Below are 16,133 nucleotides of genomic sequence, written 5' to 3' on the forward strand. Positions count from 1 at the left end.
ATATGAAATTGCAGCACTCCTGCCCTGAACCTGAACACCTGGCACCGGGTTTTACTCTTTTACTTCAGTATCTTTTTCCTGAGCATCTGTGATTTGATTTTAGGGCCCAAACAGCAACAAAAGGCTGCTCTGCTAACTGGAAAGGGGCAGAAGCAGTAACAGTGGTGGGGGTGAGAAACCAACTTCTGGACAAGCAAATATTTTCATTCCAGATGTTTATATTCTGCCTGCTTTCCCCCAGAAAGATTTATGTGGGACAGGCAAGTATTTATGCAGTTAACCGAGGTTTCCTTTCTTCCATGCATCTGTATACAGTGGGAAATGATTCCGACACACAACACCATTACACAATGAAATTCCTTAAAGCCAGAGATTCATCTCTAATTTTCTTTAGCTCATATAGCCTTTGGTGTGTATAACAATTTCTGTTTCCAAGATCTTTTTCTTGAAATCAATTTATGGCTTCTCTTGATGTTAACAGTTTATGCTCTTAACACTGGAAACCTCAGTTTTAATTGAGTCTTTTCTCCAGGACATCTGACCCGATCCTGGTCTTAATAAATATAGAAAATTTCCAACCTCTTCCATAAGTGGGTAAAAGGGAAATATAGTCAGAAAGGAGATACAGCTTAGGTGGAAGATGAGTCCTGAAGCATAGCTGTACATTAAAACCGTCTGGGAAATGTTTAAAAATCCCAGTGCTTGTGCTGTATTCTGGACCAATTAAACCAGAACCTCTGGGGTAGGAACTTGGGTATCAGTATTTACTAAGAGACCCCTAGGGAGTTCCAGACTGCAATCAAGGTTAGAATCCCTGTTCTAAGGATTCGTGAGACCCGTTCTGTTCAATGTCAACCAAGACTATGACAATTTCTACTTTATTTCACCCCAAAGTGAAACCTCTTCCTCTAAATGATCAACCTGGACCCTTCAGATAACGTAATAGAAAGAATGTTAACCAGACTCAGGAGAGGAGGTCTGAGTCAGTGCATCACCAATTAAACTGGCAGGGCCTGGAGTTGGTCACTTACAGCTTTTGCAGGGTGTTCATTCCCTGAGCTATAAAAAGGGATTATCGCCCTGCCACGTATGCCACAAGGCTGCTGTGGAGACAAGCTAAACTCTTAATGGGATGCAAGGGCTCTACTAAGAATATCACATACACAAGGAATCTTTGATCTCATCTGTCCATGAGGTTAGGTATCAGCCTGGTCCAGCCTCTACTCCCCTTCAAAGCAGGTCCCCTGGAAACTCCTCCGGGGAGAATTTAAAGACAATGGATGGTACAGGGAGCAGAGAGTCAGAAATCTCTTCTCTGACATGCAAGAAAACTTCAAATTCCAGGGCTGACAAACTGCTCCCACTGGTGCCAAATTTGAGCGCACTTTACTCAGATCACAGAGAATCTGATTACGCTTTAATCTAATCCAGCGCCTAATCACAGGAAAGGCTAAGGCTGTTTGTCTCCCTCAACCCCATCTGGACCGACGCCACTCTGGTACCATTCTTATTACTCAAGGATTGATAATCAGAGCTCCTACCATGATTACAGGGCCGCTATTACACAAGACCACCTCTGAGACTGCATCGGTGTGAAGTCTCTGCCTTCTGTGAAAGTATACACCCTGAAAGACCTGCTATCTGAAACTGCTAAAGAAGCCTCTAGACTGAGCTGCTATTTCTCTGTCAAAACATGAACCTTTCTCTATAAAAGGTTTCCTTATAGTCTAAAGCAGGAAAATTGATTATATTTATAGGTTGCTCTCTAAAAGGTCCAGTTCTGAAAGCAAGAAATTTACATCTTCTTTTCCCACTGATTCTTATCATTAAAAACCAAGACTACTCCAGAGCTCTGTAAAGTATGTGACAGACGGAGAATGGCTTCTGGGAGAGCTGGAAAAGAGGAAGTTTCACTGATTTAGGTCAAGAACACAAGTACAGAAAAACAAAAAAGGAGCCAATGTCTTTCCAGGAGATCGGCATTTACTTGGCAAAGTTTAGGTTTAACCTCTGAAAAGCTCATTCCAGGAATGAAAGTGGAGGAAAGAGATCTTAAATAAGAGACCTGTAACTTTAATTCAACACTCCCCCGGCCCGACCCCAAATGAGACGAATGAAATTAAAGATAGCCTTTGCAATAATACACTACATTTATTTCCTACTGAACTTTGCTGAATGAGGGGAGATAAGAGATCAGACCCACAACCATGTAAAAATCCTTCAGCCATGTATATTTACCTTCCTTCTGATCAATAATCAGCAATTTGGCCTATACGAATAGCTTTTTTTTATGTGGGGATTTACAAACCAAGTTTCTAAAACGTCATCATTAGAGTTAAGGTAGAGAGGCTAGAGAAAATATTTGACAGATTAAAAAATTCTGAGAGGAAAGTCACACTAATAGAGACTGCTAGAATGTCACAGATAGCAACAAGTATTTCTTCTAACACCTCAAAGCAGATGAGCAAAAAATGCACAAATAATTTCAGATGACATCAACCAGAAATTAGACACCCCTTTGAGAACTACTCTATTTATTCAGGATATAATTTCAACACAAAATTATATTTCATGCATCTCATACCAACTACCAAAAGTAAATAAGAATCTTTAAATATCTAAACTGTACCAAAATACGTCAAGTTTATATACTTCATTCAGGAGTCTTCTGAGACCTACTCAAGGTCTATTTATTTGTACTTCATATATAATGCTAACAAGATAGATTGAATGCTTCCTAGCCATCTATAGATTAGAAAATAGCAAAATAGGAAGAGTAGAGAATAAACTGGCCAGAAGCAGGCATCTTGACAGCCCAGAGTGTTAACAGCTGTCAGCCTAACAGGAAAAGGGGATAAAAACTACTTAAAAGCAGATTTAAAACAAAAACAAAAACAAAAAAAGATGAATCTAGAATCTCAAAAGAGTACATTCACAGTGTTTGGCAGAAAATGTTTACCAATCAGTAGTCACATGAAGATGTAGGAAAATGTGACCCATAACCAAGAGATAAAACAGTCAACGGGGATAGACCCAATAATGACAAAGAAGACTTTTTGAAAAGCTATTATAGATGTGCCTTAGGATTTAAAGGACAAGATGAAAACGATGAGTGAACACATGTGAAACATTGAAGAGCTCAAAACAATGAAAAAGGTCCAAATGGAAATTCTAGAGGTTAAAATCACAACAAACTGTGGAAAATTCTTCAAGAGGATGGGAACACCAGACCACCTGACCTGCCTCCTGAGAAATCTGTATGCAGGTCAGGAAGCAACAGTTAGAACTGAACATGGAACGACAGACTGGTTCCAAATAGGAAAAGGAGAACGTCAAGGCTGTATATTGTCACCCTGCTTATTTAACTTCTATGCAGAGTACATCATGAGAAACGCTAGGATGGAAGAAGCACAGGCTGAAATCAAGATTTCTGGGAGAAATACCAATAACCTCAGATATGCAGATGACACCACCCTTATGGCAGAAAGTGAAGAGGAACTAAAAAGCCTCTTGATGAAAATGAAAGAGGAGAGTGAAAAAGTTGGTTTAAAGCTCAACATTCAGAAATTAAGATCATGGCATCGGTCCCATCACTTCATGGCAAATAGATGGGGAAACAGTGGAAACAGTGGCAGACTTTATTTTGGGGGGCTCCAAAGTCACTGCAGATGGTGACTGCAGCCATGAAATTAAAAGACACTTGCTTCTTGGAAGAAAAGCTATGACCAACCTAGACATTAAAATGTCTGCATATTAAAAAGCAGAGATATTACTTTGCCAACAAACGTCCGTCTAGTCAAGGCTATGGTTTTTCCAGTAGTCAAATCCATGTATGGATTTGAAAGTTGGACTATAAAGAAAGCTGAGTGCCGAAGCATTGATGCTTTTGAACTGTGGTGTTGGAGAGTCGCTTGGACTGCAAGGAGATCCAACCAGTCCATCCTAAAGGAGATCAGTCCTGAGTGTTCATTGAAATGGCTGATGTTGAAGCTGAAACTCTAATACTTTGGCCATCTGATTCGAAGAGCTGACTCATTGGAAAAGACTCTGCTGCTGGGAAAGATTGAAGGCGGGAAGAGAAGGGGACGACAGAGGGTGAGATGGTTGGACGGCACCACCGACTCACTGGAGTTGAACTAGAGCAAACTCCGGGAGTCGGTGATGGACAGGGAGGCCTGGCACGCTGCAGACTATGCAGTCGCAGAGAGGCGGACACAACTGAGCAACTGAGCTGAACTGAGAGGTTAAAAAAAAATCTGAAAGTTAAAAATTCACTGGGTGGGCTTAGCAACAGATTGGACACTACAGAAGAAAATTTCAATGAAATTGAAGATAGGTTAACATAAAGTATCCACACCAAAGTGCAGAGATAAAGATTGAAAAGAAAATGAGCATAGATTCAGTGACTTCTAGGAAAATATCAAACAATTTAACTTATATGTAAGTTAAGTTCTAAAACAAAAGGAGGTATATTGGGGTAGGAAAAATATTGAAGACCTAAGGGCCAAATTTTTTTCTAACTTGATAAAAATATCAACCCATAGACACAAGAAGCTCAACAAACCCCAAGAAGGATACACAATTACATCCACATTTAGGTATGTCGTCAGATGACTTAAAGAGAAAATCTTAACAGGATCCAAAGGGAAGAGAAAGACATTATACACAGGGGAATATACTCTGATCTTTCATCAGAAGCAATACAAGTTACAAGACAATGGTTGGTTCATATAAAGAAAGGGTGGTCGGCGTGGAGGGGATCAACTTAAAATTTTATATCCAACAAATATATTCTTTTAAGAGGAGGGCAAATAGAGGCATTTTCAGAAAACAAAAGCTGTAAGAATCAGTCAACAGTAGACCTACACTTAAAAAAAATGTTCAGAGGAATTTGATTTATAGGTTCAAGGCAAATCCAATAAAAATCCCAGCATGATTTTTCATAGAAATGGGTGTACTTATTCTCAAATGTAGAGAAATGTAAAGGACTTATAGTAACTGAAGCCATTAAAAAAAAAAAGTTCAAAGATGGAGAAATCACACTACCTGTTTTTAAGACCTACTATAGAGCTCCAGCATCAGTATAGTGTGAACTGACAACAAGGACCTGCTCTATAGCGCAGGGAACTATATTCAATATAAAATATAAAAATCTGTAATAGAAAATAAACTGAAAATGAAGATATATAAAAAACTGAATCACTTTGCTGTACAACTGAAATTAATGCAGCACTGTAAATCAACTATATTTCAATTAAAAAAAAAAACTTGGAAAAAAAAAAGCCAAAAAAATTCCAGGAAACAAACAGCAAGATGGTTTGCTTAAAGCCAATCACACTCAAAAAAAGACAGTATAAACTGGCATAAAGACAAATCAATAGAACAGAAGAGTCCAGAAACAGAACCACATACATATGATAAATTACTCCAACAAGGTATCAAAGCAATTCCAAGGGGAAAAGAAAGCTTTTTCAACAAATGGCACTAAACAACTAGACATTCAAATGGAAATAAAGAACCTCAACCATATACAAAAGTTAATTTGAAGTATAGGAAAGACCCAAATGTAAAAACTAAAATGACCAAGCTGCTAGAATTAAAAGGAGACTATCTTCATGACCTTTGGGTAAACAAAATAAAATTTTTAATCTACACAAGAGTACTACCATAAAAGAAAACATTGATACACCAGATTTCATCAAAATTTAAAACTTCTGCTCTCTGAATGACATATTAAGAAAATTAAAAAATAAATCATAGAGGATGAATATAGGAATATGTGTTATTGCTCAGCCACTTGGTCACGTCTGATTCTTTTGCAAACTCATGGACTGTAGTCCACCAGGCTCCTCTGGCCATGGGATTTCCCAGGCAAAAATACTGGAGTGGGTTGCTATTTCCTTTTCCAGGGTATCTTCCTGACCCAGGTATCAAACTTATATCTCCTGCATTGGCAGGTGGATTCTTTACTGCTGAGCCACCTGGGAAGCCCATGCATATATATATCTGACAAATGACATATATCCAGAATATGCAAAGGATTTCTAGAATAAGAAGATGATAAATAATACAAATTTTAAAAAAAATTTTAAGGGGGGTGGGGCAAAAGATCCAAACATACCCTTAAAAGGAAGATAAAGAAATGGCAGATAAACATATGAAAAGATATTCAATAACAATGGCTAACAGGAAAATGAAAACTAAAACCTCAACTTAATATTCAGTTCAGTTCAGTTGCTCAGTCATGTCCGACTCTTTCCGACCATGAATCGCAGCACGCCAGGCCTCCCTGTCCATCACCAACTCCCAGAGTTTACCCAAACTTATGTCCATCAAGTCAGTGATGCCATCCAGCCATCTCATCCTCCGTCGTCCCCTTTTCCTCCTGCCCCCAATTCTTCCCAGCATAGAGTCTTTTCCAATGAGTCAACTCTTCGCGTGAGGTGGCCAAAGTATTGGAGTTTCAGCTTCAGCATCAGTCCTTCCAATGAACACCCAGGACTGATCTCCTTCAGAATGGACTGGTTGGATCTCCTTGCTGTCCAAGGGACTCTCAAGAGTCTTCTCCAACACCACAGTTCAAAAGCATCAATTCTTTGGCGCTCAGTACTATACATCAAATAGAATGGCTAAACCAAAAAAGGTGGACAATAGCAAGTGTAGGCGACGATGCAGAACTCTCACACACTGCTGGTGGGAGTATTTAACGGTCTGACTATTTGGGAAAAGTGTTTCCACTTCCCTACAAAGTTAAACAAACATTTACTCTGTGAGCCAGCAACAATATTCCTAGATGTTGACACAAAAGAAATGAAAATATACCTACATAAAGACTTGTGCATAAAATGTTCGTAACAGCTTTATTCATAATAGCCAAACACTGGAAACAACCAAAGGTCCAACCACATGTGAATGAATAAACAAATCGTGGGATATTCATACAGTGAAATACATCTCAGCAAAAAGAAACGAAATACTGCTACACACAACATGAATGAGTTTCAGAAGCATTAGCCTCGGTGAAATAAAGTTTTGCACAGAATGGCATAAATTGTACTACTCCATTTAGTTGAAGTTCTAGAACAGGTGAGGCTAATCTCTGGCAACAAATCAAAACAGGGTTTGGGTATGGATGATGGGGGACTGACTGAGAAGGAGCAGATGGAACTGTCTGGGTGATGGAAATGTTCTATATCTTCCTAGGGGTGTGGTCTACACGGTTTTCTGCAGTTGTTAAAATTTAGCAAACTGTATATTTAAGATCCGTGCATTTGCCTATATGTAAGTTACACTTAAATAAATAACTAGTTTCCTTGGCCAAAATCACTGCAGACAGTGACTGCAGCCATGAAAGTGAAAAATGCTTGCTCCTTGGAAGGAAAGCTATGACAAACCTAGACAGCATATTAAAAAGTAGAGACATCACTTTGCCAACAAAGGTCTGTAGAGGCAAAGCTATGGTTTTTTCAGTAGTCATGTATGGACGTGAGAGTTGGGCCATAAAGAAGGTTGAGCACTCAAGAGTTGATGCTTTTGAACTGTCGTGTTGGAGAAGACTCTTGAGAATCCCTTGGACTGCAAGGAGATCCAACCAGTCCATCCTAGAGGAAATCAACCCTGATTCTTTGGAAGGACTGTTGCTGAAGCGCCAACACTTTGGCCACCTGATGTGAAGAACTGACTCATTGGAAAAGACCCTGATTCTGGGAAAGATTGAAGGCAAAAGGAAAATGGGACGGCAGAGGATAGGACGGTTATATAGCACCACTGACTCAATGGACATGAATCTTAGCAAACTCCAGGAGACAGTAGAGGACAGAAGAGCCTGGTGTGCTTCAGTCCATGAGACTGTAAAGAGTCAGACATGACTTAGCAACTAAACCACCACCACCACCACCTCCTTCACAGGGTTGTTGTAAAAAAAAAATAAGGCAGTGAGAGACCAACAGTCTTACCTAAATGATTCATCAGGGCCTAATGGGATGTGCTGTATTGCACTGTGGATTTTATGGTGACCCCCAAGTCACAGTAGAGGTGAAATGAGGGGAGAAAAATCTATCAGCCACTGAAAATGGTTGTTATTCAGTGAAAGCTATTTACCTAGAAGTTTCATCTATAGAGCAGCTGACTCCCAGAGCATGCCAGGGAAAAGCATAATTATTGCTTATCAGTTAAGGACACTAATCAGTATGCCCAAGTTTCTTCTGTACCACTGCAATACTGCACTAAAACAGATGGACAACCGCCCTAGCCTCAGCTTTTAATTAATGAAAATTCAGAGTTAAGAGACATATATAGACTCTCTTGTGAATAAGGGCTCTTCTGACCACCTGCCTGTCAAGTGTGGGGAGACCTCAACCCAGATCTTAGAAAACAGCCTTCTCAAGGGAAGAAACATGTACAGCTGGGCCACCACACTGGGCCACAGCCTATAGCTGTGGTCTCCATGGTTTCAGTTTTCTTTGGGGATGGAGAAACCAAAAGGTAGGCCTGACTTCCAGCTATCTCAGCCACACCCTGCGTTTAAGAGAACCAAAACCATACTGCCTTGGCTATTAACCAGCCACTGGAGCTGAGTGGGGGTGAAGGAGGGAAGGGGGACTTGGATCCTTGGGTCCTCAGAACTTCTTAAGGAATCTCCAGTTTCTTTTCCTTACCATCGTGTGCCATGAGAATTCAGAGCTTAAAAAAAAAAATCTGTTTTTTCCCCCAGAGTATGCAAGCACTGGTTCATAAGACCTTGGGGCTGAGACAGTGGAAAATGAAGAACCAGAGCTTGTTGTTTCAATGAGCCTGGTCTTTTTGGGGCTGCAGTTGTACAGAACTGGAATAATAATCATTCTTGGTTCAGGACACTCATTCCTGCTCCATGTATGTGAAAGTCACTCAGTCGTGTCAGACTCTTTGCGACCCCATGGACAATACAGTCCATGGAATTCTCCAGGCCAGAAAACTGGAGTGGGTAGCCTATCCCTTCTCCAGGGGATCTGCCCGATCCAGAAATCAAACCGGGGTCTCCTGCATTGCAGGCAGATTCTTTACCAGCTGAGCTATCAGGGAAGCCTGCTCCATGTATGGCACATCTTTTAAAGTGCCCACCACTCTCTCTTGTATCCTGTCCATCACGCTCTTGTGAAAGCTTTCCTGACTTGGCCAATGAAAGCAAGGCAGGGAGAGAATTTCCTGAAGCCCTCGCCACCTCTCTTGGTGCAGATTCGACTTAGGATGCAGAGGCAATCACCTTCCCCACGCCAGAGGCAGTACCCATAGGCCGGTTGCCCACCTAGATTACCAAATAGCTTCCCTGCATGGGGCTTTCCAATCTGTGAGCCTGATTTATTTTTTTCAATAAGAGAAAAGATGTAAGTCCCTTTGAGCAAACTATGCGTGATATATATCACAATATTTATTTTTGGTAGAGTAATGGATCAGTCTTCGGGGAGAGCTAGAGAAAAGGCATTTCTTGAGCTCGGATGTAAATCAGTCACTCTGAAAACTGCAGGGAATCTATATTCTTGCCCCCCCTGCTAACAACAGTGTGAAATAAGCAGCTGACTTTTAAAAGTCATTGCACTATGTGTTTCTAAACCTAACACTAAGGACAGAGTTAAAGATGAGAGGCCCAAGAAATGACTGCTCCCAGAACGCCTGCACCAAGTCTCCAGATCAATGGTGCAGCTCACAACGAAAGTAGAGACCCACCCAACCTGCGGTTGTTAAGTTGTAGACCCGGTGGGGACAAGGTCTGAGCTTTGCTCTACGTCAGTCCTCTTAGTTCTAAGCAGCACTTAAAAAGGATGAAGTGTGTGACTGGGCATACAATGTGAGGGTCTCCCAAGGGAACTGTCCAGTTCTTATTGGCCAGTCTTCTTGTCTATATTAAATGTACCATAGAGCAGAATATACATCAGGAGAGAAACTGAAGGACAAGCGGGTAAAAATCTTCGGTGGATTTTCAACTCAAACAGAGCTCTTCGAAGGAAAGCTATTTAAATCTGAAGATGTTCCTAATATTAATTATCCTGAACATCTCACAGGCTCAGATTCACATGCTACAAAGAACACAAAACCTTTTAATTTTCCTACCTGTCCCTGAGACTAGCAGTGATGAATCAGATATATAGAGAAACCACATGTGACTAACAAACCAGCCCATTAGTGGGGAGCAAAGATCATTTGCCAAGATGACTTATCTGGACATAGTCACACATCATAACCAGCAATGTCCTGGAGGCTTAAGACAGCAGGCATGGAAGGCCAAGAGCTGGGGCACTCTCTGCCAAGTCTCAGGACTCCAAGGTAACTCGGGCATCTTCCAGATGCCTGCTATCCAGGCATGAAAGATTTTACTCATGGCTGCCCCCTCCCCAGTCCCTTCAAGTTGCACTTAGAAAATTACTGCAACTTCTAAAAGGCTTCTTGGGTCACAGAGCTGCTGAGCCCCCAAACCTTGCTGTGGTCTCTGCTCTGCAACTCCTGGAATTCCAGGTACCCTCAGGAAGAAGACCTGGCCTCTGCCACCAGCAACCTTAACTGTTAGTTATACTGCAGCCACTCATTCAAGTATCTGGGCTCCAGTGAAGTGTCAGACCCTATCCTAGGTGCTTGGGCAGATCCATAAATAAAGCAAGTGGGAACAGATGGGAGAGAAGACTTCCCTAAATGCCAATCCCTTCATTTTACTGTGAAAACTGAGGCCCAATGACAAACAGAAATTTTCACCTGAGGTCAGGGTTGATGGCTTGGCTAGGGCCTGAACCCAGGCTGGACACCCAAGAAGACTGTCACATACAGTGGTGCAGAAATGCACATTTTTTATATGGGTGCCCCACTCTCACTGACCAATTCCCTATAACAAAAGCCCCCTTCACCAGAAGGGACAATTGAGGTTCTTTAGATTAGCAACCAGCCATCATTAGTAGGACCCAACACTGTCTGAAACCTTTCATTGGGATGCAAGCCTGGCAAGCTATTCGCTCCCAACCCTTGTCATGTGTTCAGTTCAGTCCAGTCGCTCAGTCGTGTCTGATTCTTTGCGACCCCATGGACTGCAGCATGCCAGGCTTCCCTGTCCATCACCAAGTCCTGGAGCCTACTCAAACTCATGTCCACTGAGTTGGTGATGCCATCCAACCATCTCATTCTCTGTCGTCCCCTTCTCCTTCTGCCTTCAATCTTTCCCAGCATCAGAGTCAGCTCTTTGCATCAGGAGGCTGAAGTATTGGAGCTTCAGCATCAGTCCTTCCAATGAATATTCAGGACTGATTTCCTTTAGGAGGGACTGGTTGGATTTCCTTGCAGTCCAAGGGACTCTCAAGAGTCTTCTTCAACACCGCAGTTCAAAAGCATCAATTCTTGTCATATGTGAGAAAGGTCTATTGAACTTCAATAGCAGCCTACCTATGACCCTAACATAATTATAACAATAATTTCCTACATTATCATCAGATCTGTAAGGGAAGGCAGTCAGTAAGCCGTTTCTCATTCTTACCGACCCCTTTACTCTCCAAGATGAGCCCAAGATGAGGCTCTGTCACTGTTCAGTCCCATCTCTAAAGTTCAATACATGTGACAGGAATACTTAGCTATGTGGTGCTAGGGATACAACAGTGAACACATGACCATCATCAACAAGGGCACAACACTGTCCCTAACTTCAAGGAACTGAGACATGCTGAAAACAGGGCTGGGAAAAGCCCAACTGCTAAGGAGTCCCTGGCCAGACTGGCAGTCTACTTAGGGGCCGGGTCTGGAAGCAAGCGTTTATGTAACCAATCTCTTTCCCTCTCTCTCATCCCACTTTACAGGAGGAAAAACAAGGTCCAGGAAGGAGAGGAAGTGGCTTGTCCAAAGTCAGACAGCTGATGATTGAGCGGACACTTGAATCCATGTTCTCTGGGTTCCCCTTTTCACCACACTGCCTCCTCCAAGGTTCCAAAATTACAAGTGAGGAGAAATCATTGGTTCCAGTGACAGATGGTTTCCTGATGTGTGAACAACCAGAACAGGCAGCCTCAACTCATCTTATCAGCAAAGACCTTGTGTCCATGTCCATCTCTCACACTAGAATGTTCGTAAGTATACTTCGTTGATCTAGAGCCTGAGTGTCCAGTCGTCATTCACTCTCATTTATCACCCTCTCTGAATCGCTCCTGATGCTTACTTTTGCTTTAAAAATCTCATCTTATAAGAACAGAGCCCTTTTTATCTGATGCTAGCTCCCCCTCTGCTCCTGGGGTCTAATCAATCCATGTCTGGAAATAAACAAGCCAGAGAGGAAAGCAGCAGTCCCTTTTCTGAAAACAGGCACCTGTCTAAAATGATCTACCCCTGGGCTTGGCACAGATAGAAATTTAAATGAGAAGGAAATAAAGACATCCTCCAGCAACAGTCAAACGCATTCCTCATCAGGTGGGACACCAGGGAAGTTAACTCTGTGTTAACAGCTAAACCAGACACTGCCCACATTTTGGGGGGGGGTGGTTATTTGGGGAGGTGGGAAAGGGAGGGGTCCAAACTCAAGACATGTGAAGAGACAATAGGCTTCAAAACATAATAGCATATATAGTAGCCCTGTCCCCTCCATTCTGAGGAGCTTACGGTCTTCAAGACTGTAAGAGAGGGTTCACTGAACAACCAAAGGTACAGACAAGCAGGGTTCTATCTACTACCAGGGGTGTACAGAGACACCAGACAGAAAGATCCAGACCCCTGGCAACTGACACAGACCTCCACCCATTGTGTTCCTTTATACTCACTGGCAAAGCAGAATCTCTATACCTCCCACCATCCCCAGCCACTGCAGCAAGTCACTGCCCACAGCCTCTGCCCTCAAGGGAGGTTCTCTTGGTATAGAGGGGCAGAACTTGGTTCCCCACTGACCAGCCCACTCTTCCTACCACGGCTCCCAACCACAGGCTTTCAGAAATGGGTCACAGTCTTAGATGCAAATGCAGAACGAACTGCTTCCAAAGAGGACAGTAGTTAATTCCTAATCCTTTGGGGGATCTTTTGGAAAATCTAATGGCAGCTCCACACCCCATGAAAAACCACATGCATGCACTTTATACGTGATTTCACTGGGAGTCACTGCCTTCCGAGGAGGTCTGAAAGGGTTAATGTGCTCAGAGGCAGTTTCAGGAAAGGGAGCTGGAGTGGTTCAGGTGAGTATTCAACAACACAGCTCCTTAACCAATGGGGGAGAAATGATGCCCCTTTCTTAGCTACTGCAAGTTCTAAGCTTCAGTTAACCTTTGGGATTTCCGTAAGGATTTGGAAACTGACAGCGCACACTTGCACACAAGAAACAAGGACTCCTCTTTGTGATTTCCGATCCTGACATCACAAAATGTCCAGCGATTGCTAGTTATTCAGTAAGATAGAGTCTCCACAGGGCTTAGCATAGAAAGCTGAGTAACAGCAGCAGAGATAACTAGGGGAGAGGTGGGTGCTGGGAGAGAGGGGTGGACTGGACAAGGGGAGGAGGGCAGCTCAGCTCTCAGCTGGCTCTGAGCAGGTCTTGGCAGGGCAGGTCCTGACCCTTGCTGCCTGCTCTCCCTGGAAATCAGAGCAGACTTGCTGACTGCTCTGCAGCAAACCAAGAGGTCCAGATAGAAGCAGTCCTTTCCTTCTGGGTCCACGGGGACAGAGGAAGATCTTCTTGATTCTAGGGAGGAGACCCTGGCCCACTGCTTGCCCACAGCCCCCTCGTGGTCCAGGGGTGTCACTGCAGCCCCCTCCGCAGTGCTGGGCAAATCCTCACACAGGCGGCTCCAACAGCAGGCAGCTCTAACAGTGGTTGAGCGGAACATTTAGTTATCAGTGGCGGCTTGGCAACTGTTTCCAAGCCATCCATGGTGAGGCTGCATTTGCTTTTGGCGTGTTAAACTAGGACTCAGATTCAGACTCAAAGTGATCTATCTAACCCCTCTCTGGTACAATCCCTACAGGAAACCAGTCCAAGACCTGCTTCATTAAGCCAATAACCTCAGAGCTTCTGTATCATTACCACTACCTTATTGATCACTGCTCCTTGTATCACATGCAATTATGTACAATTGTTCCAAAGCTCAATAGAAACAGTTAGTAAGAATGTAGGACATCTTCTGGCTTGTGGGTTGCTGGCTAGATTACAAAATACTTGCAAGGACATCAAGTATCCCCCAAATTCTGGATTTCCAGGTAGCAGATCCTAAAGGGATTTAGATGTCATGACTTAAGGATTCACAGTGAGAAAGAACATGGCCCTTGGCCCCTAAGAACAGAAAGGGTGCCCATTAATGAACCCCACTCCCGTATTCTTGCCTCGAGGTGCCCCTGGACAGAGGAGCCTAGTGGGCTACAGTCCATGAGGTCGCAAAGTGTTGACGCCTGAAGCGACTGAGCACGCATGCATGCATGCATGCATGCAGCAACTCCACAGAAATCTTATTAGCATCTCCAAAAGGGAGGGAGCAAGGCCCACCTGGGCTCAGGACTAGACTGAAAAGACCAGAATCTGGGGGTGAGGGAAAGTTGGTCTAGGGCTTTAGCTACCATCTATCAGGAAGGTGGATGGTTAACTGAACCCAGCACTGGAAAAGTGTGCAGGAAGGAGTGAAGGTGGGAAGTTTGGGAGGAGGGCCTCGAACAGGTCAGGGAGCCGGGGAGTGACTGGGGGTGAGCGAGGATGGATGGAAGCACAAGAGCCTTCTTGTAAAATATTCTGTGGAAGGAGGAGGAGAGTCCTTACCTCCTTGATTTTCTCCCGCTGGGTATGAACTAGGCTCTGGGGCTCCTTACTCCTGTCGGCCCTAGTCCCCAGGACCGGGTGGCGGAGGCGGCTCCGGAATGCCTTGAAGTCAAAGCCAGAGGGAACGCTCCCCTCCTGGGGTCTGAGGGCCGTGGCGCCGCCGCCCCGGGCCGCCGTGGCCTCCTCTCGGGGTCCGGTGGGGTGCGTGCGGCGCAGCCACCCTTTTCTGCGCCGAGAACTAGCTTGGCTGCCGGGGTCATCCTTGCCCGGGGCTGGAGCCGCAGGGGCCGGGTTGGGAGGCGACTCCTGTCCGCGGGCCCTCGGGTGGCTGGCGACTTGGGCCACCGCCTCCAGGCCGGGCTGCTGGGTCCGAGGGGCCAGGAAGAGGCGCTTGAGGCGAGAGGAGTTGGGCAGCAGGAACAGGGCCCCGAAGCACAGGGTGACCAGGCCGGAGAGGAAGAGGAGGAAGACGAACTTCTGCGGCAGCCGCAGCCCCCACGGGGAAGCCGGGACGAAGCCGGGCACTTTCCTCACGAGCATCTTGACCGGGCACGGGCCTGGGGCACGCTCAGCTCCGGCCGAGCTCCTGAGATCTTTGGAGTCCAGGCACTTGTCAGCAGCTGGGCTCGGCGAGCGGAGTTCGTCGAGGGCGCGCCGCCCGGGGTGGGGGTCCCTGAGAGTTTCGCCCTTTCGGGGGGCTTGTTCCCGGAGTTTAGGGAGTTTGGAGAGAGTCCTCCCGCGCCGGGACAGGGGGAGCGGCGGCGGCGGCGGCGGCGGCCTCGGCGGGGCCCGGGCGAGCGAGGCAGGAAGGCTCGGGGCCCGGGCCCGCGAGGGTCGACCGCGCACCGCAGCCTTCCCTCCGGCCGCCGCGCCGCCCCTCCTCGCCGCGGCCGGAGTCCGCGGGGCCCGCGCCCCTTCCCGCGCTGCGGCCGCCGCCGGAGCCCGTCACATGCCGTCCGAGGCGCCCAGGCTTGTCCACGAGGAGGGGCGCCCGCAGGCCTCGTCCCCGAGCTGAGCCGCCCTCAGCAACCCCCAACCACCCCGGGCCAAAGTTTGAGCCTCAGAAGCAGTTTCCCGAAGGGGTCGACTCCCGGGGGCGGGGGGGCGACGCGGCCGGGCTGTCAGTGGCGCTCCGAGAGAGCGCTGGAGCGGCCGGGTGGCGACAGCGCTGGGGGCTTTGGCTATCGGGACACGTCCACAACTTTGCTCCGCCGCGGGGCGGGCGCCGGGGAGCTGGGGGTGGTGGTGGTCAGGCACTTCTGAGCCAGGCGAGGCAGGGGCGGGGGGGGCTCCCGGGAGCGGAGGGATGCCTGAGCCGGGTCCGGGGCGTAGTGCCGTTCGCGACCAGCCGCGGCGGGGGCGGCTGCAGCTGCGCTGGGGATGGGGCGGGGGGAGTGCGGGC

The 16,133-nt window shown here is 45.8% G+C and overlaps 1 protein-coding gene across 1 annotated transcript in view; it reads right to left on the reverse strand.

The window, feature by feature from the left end:
- MAN1C1 (mannosidase alpha class 1C member 1) overlaps positions 1-15,448 on the reverse strand; it is a 151,310-nt gene extending 135,862 nt beyond the window's left edge. Inside the window, exon 1 of the mRNA XM_055574083.1 lies at positions 14,732-15,448. Coding sequence (XP_055430058.1) covers positions 14,732-15,271 — 540 coding nt within the window. The 5' untranslated portion in view covers positions 15,272-15,448. The remainder of the gene's footprint in view (positions 1-14,731) is intronic.
- Positions 15,449-16,133: the final 685 nt, after the last annotated feature.

The sequence above is a fragment of the Bubalus kerabau genome, chromosome 3 (assembly GCF_029407905.1).
Source record: "Bubalus kerabau isolate K-KA32 ecotype Philippines breed swamp buffalo chromosome 3, PCC_UOA_SB_1v2, whole genome shotgun sequence".
NCBI classification, from domain to species: Eukaryota; Metazoa; Chordata; class Mammalia; order Artiodactyla; family Bovidae; genus Bubalus; species Bubalus kerabau.